The sequence below is a fragment of the Phaseolus vulgaris genome, chromosome 9 (assembly GCF_000499845.2).
Source record: "Phaseolus vulgaris cultivar G19833 chromosome 9, P. vulgaris v2.0, whole genome shotgun sequence".
In the NCBI taxonomy this organism is placed as follows: Eukaryota; Viridiplantae; Streptophyta; class Magnoliopsida; order Fabales; family Fabaceae; genus Phaseolus; species Phaseolus vulgaris.
In genome coordinates, this window is record NC_023751.2 from 9,922,046 (window position 1) to 9,939,346 (window position 17,301).

Below are 17,301 nucleotides of genomic sequence, written 5' to 3' on the forward strand. Positions count from 1 at the left end.
ATATTGTATAATAATAAATATACAAAGTTAATTTTTTTTAACATTTAATTTAATTGTTTATAAGAGAATAGATAATTTTTTTAAATGAATATTTGTATTCTGTATGGTTAATTTTTTTTTTAATTGGACATAAATTATTAATGTTATTAGTTGAAAAGATTAAAAAAAATGTTTTTGTAATTTTTGTTATAAGATTTAATTGTTATAAGAAAAAAATAAATGTATTTAAAATGAATATTTTTACAAGTGGAATAATGTGAAATGTGTAATTTGTAGGTTTCTTAAAAAGTAATTGATATTTTAGAAGTGCTATTTTTAATTGATATTTTAATTATAAATGTTGAAAGTAATTATTTATTTTAAAATGAAATGTTTATGAAACAGATTTAAAAAAATTTATTTTGACAGAATGGAATTCAAAATTTTAAAAATATTTTGATAGGGTTTTCAGTTTTGTAGATTAAACCTAATTTATTAATGTTATAATAAAAAACATTATAAAAATTTTGTATTAATTAAAAATAACAGTAAAATTTTAAAGTAGAAATATCATTTTGAGTTTTTTTTTTAATTTGTATTTCACATAAATTATTGGTGTTAGAATTAAATGTTAAAAAAAATGTTATACTAATTTAAAAAGTCAGAAAAAATTTATTTTAGATTGATAATAAATTATTACAAAGAAAAATAAGTTTACAAAATCCAAATAAAAATTAATAATCTGTAGTTAATATTATTTTAGATTGTACATAAATTATTAGAAAGATAAAAATAAATGTATTTAAAATGAATATTTTTACAAGTGGAAATAGAAATTTTTAATTTGTAGGTTTTTTAAAAAGTAATTGATATTTTAGAAGTGCTATTTTTAATTGATATTTTAATTATAAATGTAGAAAATAATTATTTATTTCAAAATGAATTTTTTATGAAACAGATTTAAATTTGTTTTTTTTTGACAGAATGGAATTAAAATTTTAAAAATATTTTGATAGGGTTTTTATTTTTGTAGATTAAACATAATTTATTAATGTTATAATAGAAAACATTATACAAATGTTGTATTAATTAAAAAAACAGTAAAAGTTTAAAGTAGAAATATCATTTTGAGTTATTTTTTTTTTAATTTGTATTTCACCCAAATTATTGGTGTTAGAATTAAATGTTAAAAAAAATGTTATACTAATTTAAAAAGTCAAATTTTTTTTATTTTAGATTGATAATAAATTATTACAAAGAAAAATCAGTTTACAGAATCCAAATAAAAATTAATAATCTGTAGTTAATATTATTTTAGATTGTACATAAATTATTACAAAGATACAAATTTATGTATTTAAAATGAATATTTTTAGAAGTAGAAATAGAAATTTTAGGTTTTTATTTTATTTTATTTGTTTATATTTATTTGTTGTTTGATTAAATTATGTTATTGAATGATATAGTAATTTTGATTAATTTTTTTATTAAAATTAATTAAAAGTACGTTTTAGGGTAACTGTATTGGTGTACTTTTACACCGATACGGTAACCGCGTTCGGTATGAATTCGGAAAGAAATTATGACGAGGCAGAGATGATACACTTTGAGGAAACAGTTGCAATTTATGACGATCTTGTTGCGACAAACATGAACTTAATTTCACAAATCGAAGAACAAATAAAAAAAAATAATGAAGGTGCATCAGTCATGATTCTTTGTATGATTGCTTTTGGATTGAAATTGTTACGCACAATGCCTACTACAAGCAACTGTATCAGTGAGTCCCAACCACAAAAAGAGCGTCGCAGACAAGAATTGATGGAGTACTTGGTTCACACTGAACAATCTCGTCACATTATTCGCATGGGACCAAAAGCTTTCATTAAATTATATGAACGAATACGGGGAACTGGACTTGTTAAAGATGCATATCGATCAACCGTGGAAGAACAAGTAGCGAAATTTCTGCACATTATTGGGCATAATGTGAAGAATCGAAGTGTGTCATTCTTTTTCCATCGGTCTGGAGAAACAGTTTCCCGTCACTTTCATAATGTTTTGAGTGCCATTTTAAGGTTGGAGGGAGAATTTTTAATTCAACCAAATGGAACGGTTGTAGAACCACACATCCTTAACAACAGTCGATTTTTCCCCTACTTTAAGGTTTGTTGATAAAAACATTACTTCAAATTATGTGTAATGTCTTCTTTAGTTTGTGGTTAATTAAAGTTATGAATTTTTGTTTACATTAGGATTGTTTAGGGGCCATAGATGGGAGTCATGTACGTGCTAAGGTTGCACGTGCTGATGCGCCTCATTTTCGAGGGAGAAAAGATTGGCCAACCCAAAACATATTTGCAGCCTGTGACTTTGACATGAAGTTCACATATGTCTTAGCCGGTTGGGAAGGAACTGCCTCCGATTCAAGGATATTGAAAGATGCTTTGGTACGAGGCGATCCTTTGGTTATTCCAGAAGGTTAGTTATAGGGGATTGGGTGTGCAGAAAAATTAAAAGGTTGTAGTAATATATACTAACCCAGTTTTCCACAATCTTTGTAGGAAAATACTATCTTGGTGATGCATGTTTTATGTTAAAACGAAATATAATAACACCTTATCGCGGGGTGAGATACCATTTGAAAGAATATTCGCGAAGAGGGCCACAAAATGTAAAAGAGTTGTTTAATCATCGACATTCATCACTTAGGAACGTAATTGAGAGAACCTTTGGGGTGCTTAAAAAACGTTTTCCAATTATAGCCAGTGGGACTGAGCCACATTATGATGTGGATACTATGACAAAAATTGTTTTAGCTTGTTGTATTCTGCATAACTTTCTACGCGGGGTCGACAATGATCAGTCTCTGCTTGAAGAAGTAGATAATGAATTGTTAGAACAAGATGTCCAACCAAGCACCACCCATGCTCGTGAACATGATTACAGGATAGGGTGTGATATTAGGGATGCTATAGCAAACGAAATGTGGCAAGATTATGTAAACAATTAATTTAATGAAATAATTTATTTTCTACCATTTTTCAATGTTTGTCATCCTAACTTTATTTAAGTTAATTAGATGGATCGCGGAAAAAATGTGGCTTCAAATTCATCAGGTTCTTATCGAGAGTTCACCAAGTGGACGGCGGAGATGGACCTAATTTTGCTCAATGCAATGATTGACGAGGTACGAAAAGGGTGTAGAATTGATGGTAGCTGGACCACTCAAGGATACACTAACATAGTTATGGCTTTAAATGAGGCTGGTTTATCGGGTCTTAAGAAAAATAATGTGAAGAACCGGCATAAAAGCCTGAAGGATAGGTGGAGGGAAATCCATGATTTGTTTGGTGGATTGAGTGGTTTCGCATGGAACCAGACCACTAAACTTTTTGAAGCCGAGGACGAAGTTTGGAGTGAGCTGATTAAGGTACAATGATAAGTACTTTTTTACGTAAGATGAACATTTAACTTCACATGTCGAATGATATACTAATATGTGAGATGTATGTAGGCCAAACCATCTGCGGCAAAATGGCGTTTCACTCCCATTCGCCATTATGACCTCATGGAGGAGTTGTGGTCTAATGATAGAGCCACAGGAAGTCGGGTGAGGACAGCCCGTGACATGAATTCACCTCCTGACATGACCAATTTCAATGTCAACCTTGGGGAGAATAATATGGATTATATCCCCGAACCACCGAACTTTGAGGAGGCAGATGACTACGTCCCACGATCACCAGCTGCTGAATTCCAATCTGGTGACACTCCTTCAGACACACCATCAAACACTCCTTCTATGCCGTCTGCTGGCTCTGCGGGCACATCCTCATCCCGAGGATCAAAGAGAAAAGGCCCCACTATGTACGACATTGATGAACAATTTGCAATGTTGAATACTAATCTTCAACAATGCGTGTCATCAATGAAGGATGGAAATGAAAATGCCTCTCAGTTGGTTAATATTGCTCGTGCACAGGCAACGGCAGCTCAAGATATAGCTGCCGAAATTAGACGAAGAAACGACCTATATGCTTAGCATGTACACCACCATCGACGCCATGCCTCGTACCAGTACTCAGAGTCTGATATTTGGGCAATGCTCGTGGAGCTAAACATTCAAGATGAACAACTCATGGATCAATGCTATGAGTTTTTATGTGACCATCCCGGAAGAGTTAAACAACTATTTGGGATGCCATATGAGCGTCGAATGACAAAATTGTTTGGCTTTATGACTAGGCATTGATTTCATATCTCTGCGTGGGGTTACCTTTAATTATTATTAATCTAATATTTGACTGTCTTTGTTAGTAGCTGGACATGTAATATTTGACTCTCTTTCTTAGTTATTGGGCATGTAATATTTGACTGTCTGTGTTAGTTATTGGACATCTAATATTTTGTTTTGTGAACTCCTACTTTCATTTGCAATGTAATATTTTGGTTTTTGTCATTGTTATATTATTGCTTTATGATATTATGTTAACTTCTGTTTAGTTATTTATTGTAGTAATTGCATTATAGATGGCATCATCATCCCACAAACGTAACAGAACCCGTAAGGGTAAATCTCCAGCAGAAGATGTTGACGTTCCTCCTCCACCAACGAGGATTCCAGAAGTTCTTGATTATTCAAGATACTTCAGTACCAGGCGTCAAATGGTGGTTTTTGAAAAGAACTTTCACGCAAGAGCAGTATTACCACCAAAAGTGATGCATACTCCATTTTTTGCTGGTCCAGGATTTCAATTCCAAAATCTTTTGAATTGGCAAGGTTTACAACCTTTCCTCGGAATTAATCTTCCGTATTATGAGGATTTGGTAAGGATTTTTTATACAAATGCAAAATTCACACCTGCTGGTCACCTTGCCGTTGAGATTTGCGGCAAAATGATACACATCAAAGAAGTGGATTGGATGACCATTGCTCATCTACAGTATGACGGTCTTAAGTTAACCCCCGGAACGATCCCTGAGGAAGTGAATTTTGATCGAGCACTAGCACTATCCACCATGATTCGTGAAGATGTTGAAGGTCAAAATCTGAAAAATGTCGGTAGTCTGAACATGAATGACCGACTGTTGCATTACACATGGGTGCATATCTTGTGCCCTCGAGGAAGCAATTATGCACAACTGCTGAATGAAGATATTTTCATGATGTGGTTAATCAAGAATAATGTACGCATTAATTGGCCTCATTACATAATGCAACAGATCATCAAATGCCGGGATAACAAGATGCCTCTCCCATATGCAAATTTGATAACGAGGATCTTGCAGGTGTATGGCTTTGACTTGTCCAATGAACAAGCAACAATGCTAGGCTGGAATAATTACTTTGGCAAAAAAAGTATGACAAAATTAAATATATTCCAGGTCAATGGCATATGGCAACTTGGTAGACCACAACATGCAAACGAAGAAGATGATGAAGAGGATGAATTGCCACCACAAGATGATGAAGGTGGTCAACCTGAGGAGGAAAACCCCACTCAAAGGGAATTGTTAAATCAGATTTTGTCCGGCATGGAAAGGATGAATACCCGATTGGACAAAATGGAGGTTACTCTGGCTGACATTCGACGTCATCAAGGCCATTGAGTGTGTTATTATTATGTTATTGTCATTGTTATTTTTATTTCTAAGTTTCATGTTGAACATTGATGAATTGTGTTTGTTATTTTTGACGTTGACATTGTTATTGTTAAGGTTTTATGCTACTTTTCATGCTACTTATTTACATAATCATATTGTTTTTAATGCAACTTTTTTACCATCTTATTACTTCGACAGCATTGGTTAAGTGTCATTAATGTCTGCGTATCACAACACGTCGTCATCTAGTTGTACTGGTTGTAGTGTGCAAAAACGTGGTACTTTTACCCATGCTACTGGGACCACAAGTGCCTTCGTTGATCCTATTTGTCATTGTGGACAATTTGCTGTTTTGAGAATAGCGACAACACAAAAAAATGCTGGAAAAAATTTTTGGGGTTGTCCCAACTACAAGGTAAAATTTATTTAATTAGGTTTCAAACAAACTTAAGAATGTTATTTTAAACTTATTCATTGTTCAATTTTATTGTTTTCTTCAAAACAGATTAGAAGTGGCATGGTTCTAGGCTGTAATTTTTTCAAATGGTGCATTGAAGATGTTGCCGATGAAAAAGATGAAATTATTATCATACAACGGAATAAGATATGTCTTCTAGAAAACCGTTTGAAGGTCTCCACAAGAAGGATTCAAATGTTATTACTGGGAATGTCTTTTCTTTTTCTAATTAACATTATTATGTTCTTCATGTAATGACTTTATATTATATATTTTGACACCTACTTAATTTTCATGTTATATTCGAAATTTCTATTTTTTTTAAAATATATTCATTTTGCTATTCATAATAATGAAAATTATTATTAAAATTAATTTTATATATATAACATAACATAATTTATAAAATCATTTATAATATTAAAATTATGTAAATAAATTAATTTAAATAAAAAATAATTCTTAATTAATAAAATGTTAAATAATATAATTATACTTTAATTTTAAATTATAATTAACTAAAATATGAAATAGGATTAATCATTATTTATTCTTTTTTATATACAAGGGTAAAATTGTAATCTCACAAACTTTACTCTTCAAAATAATTTATAATATTCTTACAACTATCACATCACTCACAATTTCCAATAAACTTTCCTCACACATCCACTCTAACATACCCCAATCCAAACAACCTCAACTTTCTTCACACTTTCTTCACACTTCCACTCCCACTCACCCTCAACTTTCCACTCCCCCACACCCTCTAATCCAAACACACCCTACAACTTTATTAATATATGCTTTATGAGACAAGCCTAACAATCTTTGTGATCTATCACGAAATATTTCAATTCCTATCACATAGTATGCCTCACCCATATCTTTCATTTCAAAGTTATTAGAGAGAAACTTTTTAGTCTCACTTAATACACCAAGATCATTAGTTGCAAGCAAGATATTATCAACATACATAATCAAAATATAAACTTGCTCCCACTGACCTTCAGATATATACATCGATCAACGATGTTTTCCTTAAATCCAAAGGACACAATAATATCATTGAACTTAAGATATCATTGTCTAGAAGCTTGTTTAAGCCTGTATATTGGTTTCTTAAGTTTACACACCATGTGCTCCTTTCCTTCTTCAATGAACCCCACTGGTTGGTCCATATAAACATCCTCTTCTAAATTCTCATTCAAAAAGGCAGTTTTAACATCCATCTGATGCAACTCAAAATCATAATGAACTACTAATGCCATGATAATTATAAAGGAGTCTTTCTTAGAAACAAGTGAAAATGTTTTTTTATTATCAATGTCATCCTTTTGAGTAAAACCTTTTACAACAAGTCGGGCCTTATAATGTTCGATATTGCCATGAGAGTCACGTTTAGTCTTAAAGACTCATTTACACCCAACTCTCTTGCATCCTTATGAAAATTCCATAAGGTCTCATACATCATTTTGTGTCATTGATTTAAGCTCATCTTTCATGGCATCTTACCACTTATCAGAATTATGACCATTGATGGCTTCTGAAAATGAAATTGGATCATTATCAATGCCTAAGTCATTTTATGACTCTTGTAACCACATAATCATTCGAAATAACATATTTTCTTTTTGAGATTTTCTTAATACTATTTCTTGTGGTTGTTCTACTACATGTTCATTCTTAACTTCATGATCATTAATTTGTTGTTCTTCATCATCGTTGAGTGGTTCAACTACATTAGGAACAACAATACTTGAAGTAGAGGTACTAGTTAAAGGAACTTGTACTCTAACTTCCTTAATCTCCACATTTCGTGAAGCATCAATCCCACTGATTTCACCATTTTTAATGAACCGTGCATTTCCAGTTTCAACAATTCTTGTGCTATGAAGTGGGAAAATGTTAGAAATTATGTAAATTAATTTCTATAATATTGTAAATTGATTTATATAATGTGACTCATATTAGCTTTGGGCCTGAATCTGATTTAATAATAATAATAATAATAAAATAAAAAGTTCATTGGTTAACGTGAAATATATATATATATATATATATATATATATATATATATATATATATATATAAAACCTAATATGATGGAGATTGAAAAATAATAACAATAGAATTTTATCTCTGCAAATAAAGTTGTCTCACAATTGGTCATCATGAGATAGATTGTATTTAGTAAAGAAAATAAGTTACTTTATAAATTTGATGAATGTAAAAGGTGTTTGGTAATGAACATTTATTTGTTGAAGTTTAAAAGTTATAAAATATTTAATATAGTTTATAACTTATCTTATTTAATATTTTAATATATTCTTTTTTTTTGACTTATTATTCTCTATTTTTAGTTTTAGTTTAATTTTTTTTTTAAATATTAATACTTATTAGACGAACTCATTTAAATAAAATAACTTATACAAATAAAAACTACAAATATTAAAAATTTAATTATTTTTTAGAAAGTATAAGATTGCAATTACGTAATATTTTTTTAAAAACACAAATTTTATTTATATTTTTTTTTGTAATTATGTTATTTTTATATTATTTAAATTTACTAACTATTTTATTAATTAATTTTATCAAACACTTATAATTCAATTAATTAATTTATCAATACAAATTAAGATATTATAGCAGCTAACTTAAAGAAATTAGCTTATTAGTTATACACTAGCTTATAGTTTTGTCAAACACACGCTTAGTTTATAGAAAAAATAAATATAACCTTATCCAATTAATAAAATAAATCTACAAATTTATTTCAATTAGTCACAGTAGAGTCTTAATTCAAAATGCATATTATTGTTTCTAAAGGCAATTTATGCAAATAGTTGTGGATAGCCACTGGGGATCACCAAGTTAACTAATGCAAAATATTTTATACTATTAAACCAAAACATACTATGACATGAATAAAACAATTTTTTTTATATTTACTCATTAACATGAATACTACTACTAATATCATTAAAAAAAAACTATGAAATAAAAATTAATTTTAAAAATCAAAATAATTACTATATTAATTAAATTAAAGACTATTTAATAAACTAAAAAATTATTAATATCTAATGTAATTTTTATTATTAATCAAAATTTAAATTAATATTTAACTATTTATTTTAGTTACTAACTATTTATATTTTAAATTAGTTTTTATTAATTATAAAGACTAATTTATAATATAAAGTACTTATTTACTTAAAATCTTATAACTAATTTAAATAGTTATTTAAAAATTATTTTATAACTTTTTATTAATAATAAAAACTAATTTAAATATTAATAATTTTTTTTATCTTAAAAAAAATTTAATTTAATTAATATAATGACTAAATATTTTTTATTTTTAAATTTGATTGTTATTTAATGATTTTTTATTAATAATAGTAATAATAATAATAAATAATAATAATAATAATAATAATAATAATAATAGATAACGTGAAATCAATTTTGCAGATTCCTAATTTTTTTATTAACATAACAATCGAATTTAAAATTTAGTTTATTTCAGAAATCTTTTACCAATTTTTGAGACTGAATAGTGATAAAAATGATGCAACGATATATGAGTTGAAATTGAAATTGAAAGACTTTATTTATATTTTTGTCCCTTTGATTAGGAAGATACAGGAGTATTATTTATGCAGCAACATAGATTAAAGCGTTTATCAGTGCAAAGACCACCATATTGTTTAAACCCTAACTGATAACAGTAAGCGTAACAAGCTATTGGATTTGGACAATTCCCCTCCTTATGACAATATACGTTCGCAGATCCTGAAATCAATAAATTCCATGCAAAATCATCGTAACTTTACTTAATATAAACTCAAATATCATAACTTAATATTCATCGTAGCTTTACTTTCAACAAACAACCTAAGTTGATTACCTGAAGTGAAGAACAAAGCAAGACACAGAATTCCAATGATAAAGCTCAGAGTGGAGATTCTTCTGGACATCATTTTTTAGATCAATTTCTGTTTTCTCCTCTAGCTTTCTATGTTTATGTCTCTACTTTACAATATATCAGTACTCTATATATAGAGAGGAAGGGAAATATTATAATTTGTACTCATTATTTTATTATTTTATCTAATACTGAAACGTGTATATATTTTATGTAAATAAAAAAATTCATTCAAATGGTTAAGAAGGAGTTTGTGGAAAACATCAATTACTTAATAAATATTTTTTATATATTTATGAATTAATAACAGCAATATATAATTTATAATGATAAGTTTATTTAATGATATTTGTGTAAAATATTTCAGTTATAAACCTAAAAACATGTTAATATAAATATTCAAACACTTATCTATCAATGTAATAAAGGCAATATAGGTTATATATCAAAGTTAATTTTACTTCTTATCTTGTTTTTGACTAGCTGCTGGTGTTTGTTTACCCGGAAGTATCCCCTAATTTACTTAATTTTTTGTTAATAAAAAAAAATCAAAGTTAATTTTACATTAAATAAGTTATTAATTTAATAATAAATCTTTTATATAATATTAATTATATTATTAAATTTTGTACACACCCACATGCACATAGAGTCTCTCACACACATCATCCCTTATTAATAGACACCTCTCTTATCTCAGGAAACTATTAAATTTATTATGATATATCTCAGGAAACTATTAAATTTATTATTATCATAGTATAAAATGGAAAGAAAATTATAAGTTTAAAAAATAATAAATAAATAATTAAAGTGATTATTTAATTATAAATTATCCATTGAGAGATAATTTTGAAAAATATTAATTTTGTTTAACTTTTTTATTCTATTCTTCAAGTGAAAAATAAAAAAAAGTGAGAGATAATAAAAAAATATACCAAATAAAAATATTTATGGTAAGTTTAATAATAAATAAGAAAATGTTTTTCTTATTTAGTAAAATAATAATGTCATTTTTTATTGGGTCCTACATGTTGTATTTCCCACTTATATATGAATTGAAAATGTAAAATTTTTAAAATGTACTATTGAATGTGACTCGACCTAATCAATCAATTGAGTATTTGATGGATAATTCAACTTAACTTACTAATGAGTTTCATAAAAAAAATAGTACAATTTCATTCATCATGTATTGATGGTTAAATGAACCGACTCACTTATGTTGTATTTATTTATAGGTATGTACAATGAGGAGGGAGGGGCGGGTGGGTTCTTGTGTTTGTTTCAGTGGTTTTGAGAGTATTTTTTTTTTATTCTTCATACAAATAAAGAGATTGACAGTGCGTAGGATTATTCCATTTAACTAATTTAAAAAAGTTAACTATTCAAGTTTTATTTTACAAGAAATACCATATTTTTCATTTGTTCTTTCTCTAAATTTTTTAAATCTAAAATAGTTTTTTTAATATATTGGAGCGTAAAACACATTTTTCAAATCAAGAGATATTTTTGTGTAAGTTTCTTTTTGCCATTTTCTTTTTAAGTTGGTTTTATGGGAAATGATGCATGTATATAGTCGGTCAAGGTCTTTCATGTGATGTTTTGGGAGCAAAGATGAATCTCGGTTAGTCTAGGAGTGATTGTGGATATGATCTGGCCACAATATTGATTATTTTGAGGGATTGTTTTGTTTGAAAATATTCAATGTGTTGAATTTTGATATGAATATCATATGCGATGATGAATTTTGAAATAATTGTGACAATATTGTTAATGTTCCTTACAAACATTACTAGTGAGTAACATATTGTATGAATGACACGTTGGATTGTTGAAAATGTGATGAATTTGATAAATGATATAATTTGTCTCGGTAAAATTCTAAGTGAGATATATTGTATGTTTAGTAATTAAAAATATAGAATGTTGCGAGTCAAATTGGTTCAGGATGTTATTATTTAAAAAATGAATTAAATAATTTTATGTAAAAGATTTTTTACAATTTTCGGACCAATTTGGTAAAATTGTAAAATTATAAAAAATTTCGATTTATGTAAAGTTGCTAGGCGAGAAACTTCTTGTGAGGTTAAAATCTTTTAATTGAAAACTCGATATGCTTAGGTATTGAAAGAAATTCATTTAATTGAAACCTGAGAGGTTTGGTGGATGGGTGAGCATACCTTTACTCGAGTGAGCGGAATGGTAACTAAGCAAATTCACTACAAGAAAATCATTAAATAGAAACTAATTTTGTAGACAAAAAGTAATTAGTTACTATATTGACTTAATTAGATATTTTTAGAGACTAAAAAAATTATTGATATCTAAAGTAATTTTTATTATTAATAAATAGTTTCTAAATTGGTAAACTAATTAGTGAACTTAATTCTATAAATAAATATAAAATATGAAATATTAAGTAGGTCAATAAGATAATATTTTAAAATAAATTATCATTATTTAGAGACCAATATAGTAATTATCTTTTGATCTTTACATATTTGGTCACTAAATTGGTTTTTGCATTCTCTTGATTTGTTTCTATATAATATAGTACTAAATTGATTTTTATATATCTTGGTTACTGATATGGTTTTTGTATAATACTCTAACTAAAGTGGTTTCTATATAACTGGTCACTAAATTGATTTTTATATTTCTGTATGTACAATAGTCCAACATTGCTTAGAAGTCGAGGTTATGAGGAATTTAATTACACCTTCATCCCTTAATCCTCTAAGACATCTTTTAAGGACAAAACTATAATAAAGCTCCAAATTCTAAAGCGGACAATATCTCAAATGTGGTGATTGACTCTAGTGATGGTATCTCAATATACTTAAAGTATGAATGTTGACGACATTTATGAGAATAAAAAAGTGGTTTTAAAGACAAACTCGCATTAGCCCAAGACCTTTTTAAGCACAAAATCATTATAGAGCTTCAAGCTCCACAGCAAACAAATGAGTTGTTGATTAACAATAAAATGTTAGTTTTAACATCAGAACAATAACTAAATTGTTTTGCAAATGAAAATCTAGAATTGGTCTTTAACATTAACTATAATTTTTTTTTAACTACTTATTACTATTATTTTCTAAATTAATGACTAATTTTATAATTTTATTCTTGTATTGTTTAGCTAATTACTATAGGCTTATATATGAAAGATAAATTTATAAAATAGATGTTTTCAATAACACTAATTGAGATTCTCTCAAATATGAAAGATTTTCTTTTTTTTCATTGAGATTCTCTCTTTTTATTGGAATTTTTAAATATATGTTATATATAGTTATTAAAGATATTGGATTATTTATATATATATATAGAAAGAGCTTTTCTTCAATTCATATGCTTCTCCCATTCTCCTATTTTCGTGTCAACATTTTATTTTATTTTATTTTCTCCCGTGAAAATTTTCATTTCTTTTTAATTCAGGTTGTTAACCACATCTTGCAAGGAGGAGGGTTGTTTGTATTCAAAGAAAAATTGAAAAAACTTAAAGCAGAAAAATATGAAATAGAGAAGTATTTGGGAATGTTAATATTGTTGGTGAAGATCTGCAGAAGAGGATTTTTGAGTTAGATGAAAGAGACGACGAAAATGAGTTAGATGAGCTTAGAAGGGAGGAAAGAAGGTTACTTTTAGCGGAACAAAGCAATAATTCGTTTAAACAAGAGGAGGTTTTGCTTCATAAAGCTCATTTAAAGTGGTTGAAACAGGGTGACCGTAATACAAAAAAATTTCACTCGACATTGAAATGGAGGAGGGCTAGGAACGAGTTACATAACATTGTAGAGAATGGTCAATGGTGTGTTGATAAGGAAGTGATTAAGGATAAGGTCAGAGATTTTTTCAAGTCTAGATTTGTTGGGGAAGAAGATTTTCAGATCAGGATGGACAATGTCAGTTTTAATTCCATCTTTGGGGAAGATAACGAGATGTTGGTAGGAGATTTTTCTGAAGAAGAAATAAAGGAAGCGACAGTTTGAAAATTCCAGGTCCAGATAGTTTCAATTTTGGGTTTCTAAAGATTAGTTGGGACTTTATTAAAGATGATGTTATGTCAACTCTGAAAGGCTTTGTGGTCAGAGGTAAATGGTCTAGGGGGTCAAATGTGTCATTCTTATGCTTGATTCTGAAAGTTGACAATTCCAGCAGCTCGGTGATTTTAGACCTATTTTGTTGGTTGGGTGCTTATATAAAATTATTTCAAAAGCATTATCTCTTAAGTTGGAAAAGGTGATTAACAAAGTTATAAATGTCAGGCAGTCTGCTTTCTTGATGGGAAGGGTTTATTGGATAGAGAGCTTGTGGCCAATGAAGTTTTAGAGGAGATGAAGAGGAAGAAGAAAAGTTGTGTTTTCTTTAAAGTTGATTATGAGAAGATTTATGATTCTATAAGTTGGGAGTTTATTTACTATATGTTAGAAAGGGTTGGCTTCTGTGATAAAGGGATTGAGGCTTGCTTAGAATTTGCCTCGATGTTTGATGACTTTTTACAGCAAGTGCACTGTGTTGTCAGAAGTAATAATGTGTCCCTAAGGATAGATATTGAACCCATAAGGAACAGTTGAATAATCAAGTAAAATATTATCTAAATATAAAACAAAATTATAAAAGTTGTTTGGAATTTGTTGGGATGGCAATGATTAACAAGAAAATAAAGCAAAGAGTTGTTGCTTCAATTGGAAAAATAGGGATTGAGTTTCATCTTTCTCACTCTTTTGTATTTAGATTAGTCTGATAATATTATGTCATTTGATTGATATTGATGCCCGTATAAAAATCATTTATATTGATTCCTCGCATATATATAAAAATAACTTAGTATCAAGATCAGACGTTGATAGCAATTAACATTTCAAGTCTATTCCTAGCACTCAAATATGTCAAGTATTATTGATTAGGCCAGAATCCTAAAAATACTTTCAAGTCAAATTTAAGATTCTAGATCAAGAATTAGAAGCAAAACAATAATACCAATAATCAATCAATAACAAAATATTATGTTCATAGATTACCTCAATACATAAGAGTTTGAACATAATGCTCTTAATCCTAAATGGTAGAATTAGCCACACATCTTCTAACACCTTTTATTCTTCCAATTAGATTACAATTCACTCAATGGTGTTTTCTTCTCAATCGTGCACACTAGGATTGTATCTCAAGCATCCTATTTAACCTAATTTGCTAGGGTTAAGTGACTTCTTATGTGACACTAATGGGCTAGTTTAGTCAAGTAAAATGTTATGTCTCTAGCGCTATCTCACTCAAGCGAGGTATAACTCGCTTGAGCGAGCAAAGAGTCGATTTTGTCCAATGATGTCGGAGCATTCTCACTCAAGCGAGCATGGGCTCACTTGAGTGAGTTGCTCTGATGTTGAGTTGGACTTTTTGTGCGCTTGTACATTCCGGGTCTTCCAACTTTCTCCTTTTAACTTATATTATTCTTCTTTAGCCAGTCATCTCCATTTTTTCCTAGAAACATGAATTAACACCAAATTTGGGAATAAAATGTTCTTATTCAAATAAAGATCATAAAATATGTAAAAAGGTATAATTTCATAAATTATGGAATATTTTATATTTATTTGATCAATTAATACTCATAAGTGCCTATATTTGAATATGAAATATTACTAATATTTTACACTTATCAGTGTTCGTGCTTGAGAATGGAAGTCCTTCTAAGGAGTTCATTCCGATGAGGGGGTTGCGTCAAGGGGATCCATTAGCACCATTTTTGTTTCTTATTGCGGCTGAAGGTTTGGCAGGTGTGTCAAGGATGGCGGTTGAGAAAAATTTGATTGATAGTTTGGAAGTCGGGGATAAGAAAGTTAAGGTAAACATGTTACAATATGCAAATGATACCTTATTTTTCTATGAAGCTAATACTAAAAGTGTGTTTAACATTAAGGGATCTTTGAATTGTTTTGAATTATCTTATGATCTTAAGGTGAATTTCTTGAAGAGTAGAATTGGTGGGTTGGGGATCGATTAGACTATGATTTAGTGTTTTGCAATTATTCTTAATTGTGATGTGATGACAACTCCATTTAAGTACTTGGGGTTGTTGGTAGGGGGTGTCATAAGAAAGGTGTCTTTTGGGATGGTGTGGTTGAAAGATTGAAGAATAGACTGGCAGGTGGAAAGGTAGGCTTCTTTCAATGGCCGGGAGGATCTGTCTAATTAAGTATGTTCTTTCTTCTATTTCACTATTTTATTTGTCTTTATACAAAATGCCTTATGTGGAGTTAAAGGAGATAGTGAGAATTCATAAAAAAATTCTTTGGGGGTGGGGGTGTGAAGGGAGGAAGATTGTTTGGGTTTCTTGGAAAAATATTTGCGAGTCTCGTGAGGCTGGCGGTATTGGAATTATTGATTTAAGGGTTTTTAATGTAGCTTTACTAGGAAAATTGATTTGGCATTTGAGAATGGACAAGGGCAGCTTATGGAAGGAGATTTTGGAATCAAAATACGGAAGGTGAAGAAGTTTGAGAGTGCGCGATAATAATTATAAGGTGTCTCTCTGGTGGAAAGATTTGAAAGAGGTATGAGATTTGGAGGATTGGGAAAGGAGGTTTGAAGATTGCTTCAGTTGGAAGGTTGGGAACAAGAAAGAAATCTCTTTTTGGGAAGATAATTGGGTGCGTTGTGGTGCTTTGAAGAGCAGTTTTTCGTGGTTGCGTTCTTTGAGTTTGTCCTCTGATTATAAGTTGTTTGAGTGTCGGGATTGGAATAACGGTATTTGGTAGTGAAATTTATCTTGGAAAATGAGACTTTTTGAATGGGAAAGGATTTGGAGAGCCAACTTCTTCAAAAACTTCGAGGGTTGAGGTTAGTATTAGAAATGGAAGATAGCTGGGTTTGGAAGGATGGTGTGTTTTTAACGTACTCGGTTAAATTTGTCTACGTTTCCTTAAGGGGAGATTCTAAGGGGGAAAGTTCATCTATGTACGAAAGATTTTGGAGGATTAAAGCTCTGCCTTTAGCCCATGTCACAACTTGGAGGGTGCTGGAAAATAAGATTGTCACTAAGGTCAATTTGGAAAGGCGAGGGGTAGTGGTTGAGAGCATTCTGTGTAGTTTTATGGGGGTGGAAGAGGACTCATGTCGACATTTTTTTTGAGTTCAGAGTAGTTTGGCTTGTTTGGAGTCAGTGTTATGCTTGGTTAGGTATGACGTTCGTGGATCATTTTGAATGTTGTCATCACTTTTTGTTGTTTAAGTTCTGTAGTGCATTTGAATATGTTATTGATGTAGTAAAAGAGATTTAAAGGCACAAAAATAAGGTAATTTTTAAAGGTGGTGT

General features: G+C 29.4%; 2 protein-coding genes and 1 long non-coding RNA gene across 3 annotated transcripts; 2 read left to right on the forward strand and 1 right to left on the reverse strand.

The window, feature by feature from the left end:
• The first annotated feature begins 1,734 nt into the window (after positions 1–1,734).
• LOC137822203 (uncharacterized) lies at positions 1,735–4,024 on the forward strand. The gene is made up of 5 exons (XM_068627101.1): positions 1,735–2,145; positions 2,235–2,460; positions 2,544–2,980; positions 3,062–3,412; positions 3,497–4,024. The coding sequence occupies exons 1-5, from the start codon at positions 1,735–1,737 to the stop codon at positions 4,022–4,024; spliced, it is 1,953 nt and encodes a 650-aa protein (XP_068483202.1).
• Positions 4,025–9,637: 5,613 nt separating this feature from the next.
• On the reverse strand, positions 9,638–10,083 carry LOC137822897 (uncharacterized). Its single transcript, XR_011083022.1, has 2 exons — positions 9,960–10,083; positions 9,638–9,844 (listed from the first exon to the last, which is right to left on the reverse strand). It is a non-coding gene; the product is annotated as an uncharacterized lncRNA (long non-coding RNA).
• A 2,063-nt stretch (positions 10,084–12,146) lies between these two features.
• Positions 12,147–15,990, forward strand: LOC137822204 (uncharacterized). The gene is made up of 6 exons (XM_068627102.1): positions 12,147–12,182; positions 13,550–13,930; positions 14,017–14,148; positions 14,252–14,510; positions 15,650–15,831; positions 15,946–15,990. Exons 1-6 carry the CDS (start codon positions 12,147–12,149, stop codon positions 15,988–15,990), a joined length of 1,035 nt encoding a protein of 344 aa, XP_068483203.1.
• The last annotated feature ends 1,311 nt before the right edge of the window (positions 15,991–17,301 follow it).

Excerpts from the sequence above, each read along its gene's own strand:
- LOC137822203 (XM_068627101.1), top strand. The coding sequence starts at position 1,735 with ATGCCTACTACAAGCAACTGTATCAGTGAGTCCCAACCACAAAAAGAG. Across the intron at positions 2,981-3,061 it reads ACGAAATGTGGCAAGATTAT|ATGGATCGCGGAAAAAATGT; the intron begins GTAAACAATTAA and ends TAAGTTAATTAG. Across the intron at positions 3,413-3,496 it reads TTTGGAGTGAGCTGATTAAG|GCCAAACCATCTGCGGCAAA; the intron begins GTACAATGATAA and ends AGATGTATGTAG.
- LOC137822204 (XM_068627102.1), top strand. The coding sequence starts at position 12,147 with ATGGGTGAGCATACCTTTACTCGAGTGAGCGGAATG. Across the intron at positions 14,149-14,251 it reads TTGACAATTCCAGCAGCTCG|GCAGTCTGCTTTCTTGATGG; the intron begins GTGATTTTAGAC and ends TATAAATGTCAG. Across the intron at positions 15,832-15,945 it reads TCGGGGATAAGAAAGTTAAG|GTGAATTTCTTGAAGAGTAG; the intron begins GTAAACATGTTA and ends TATGATCTTAAG.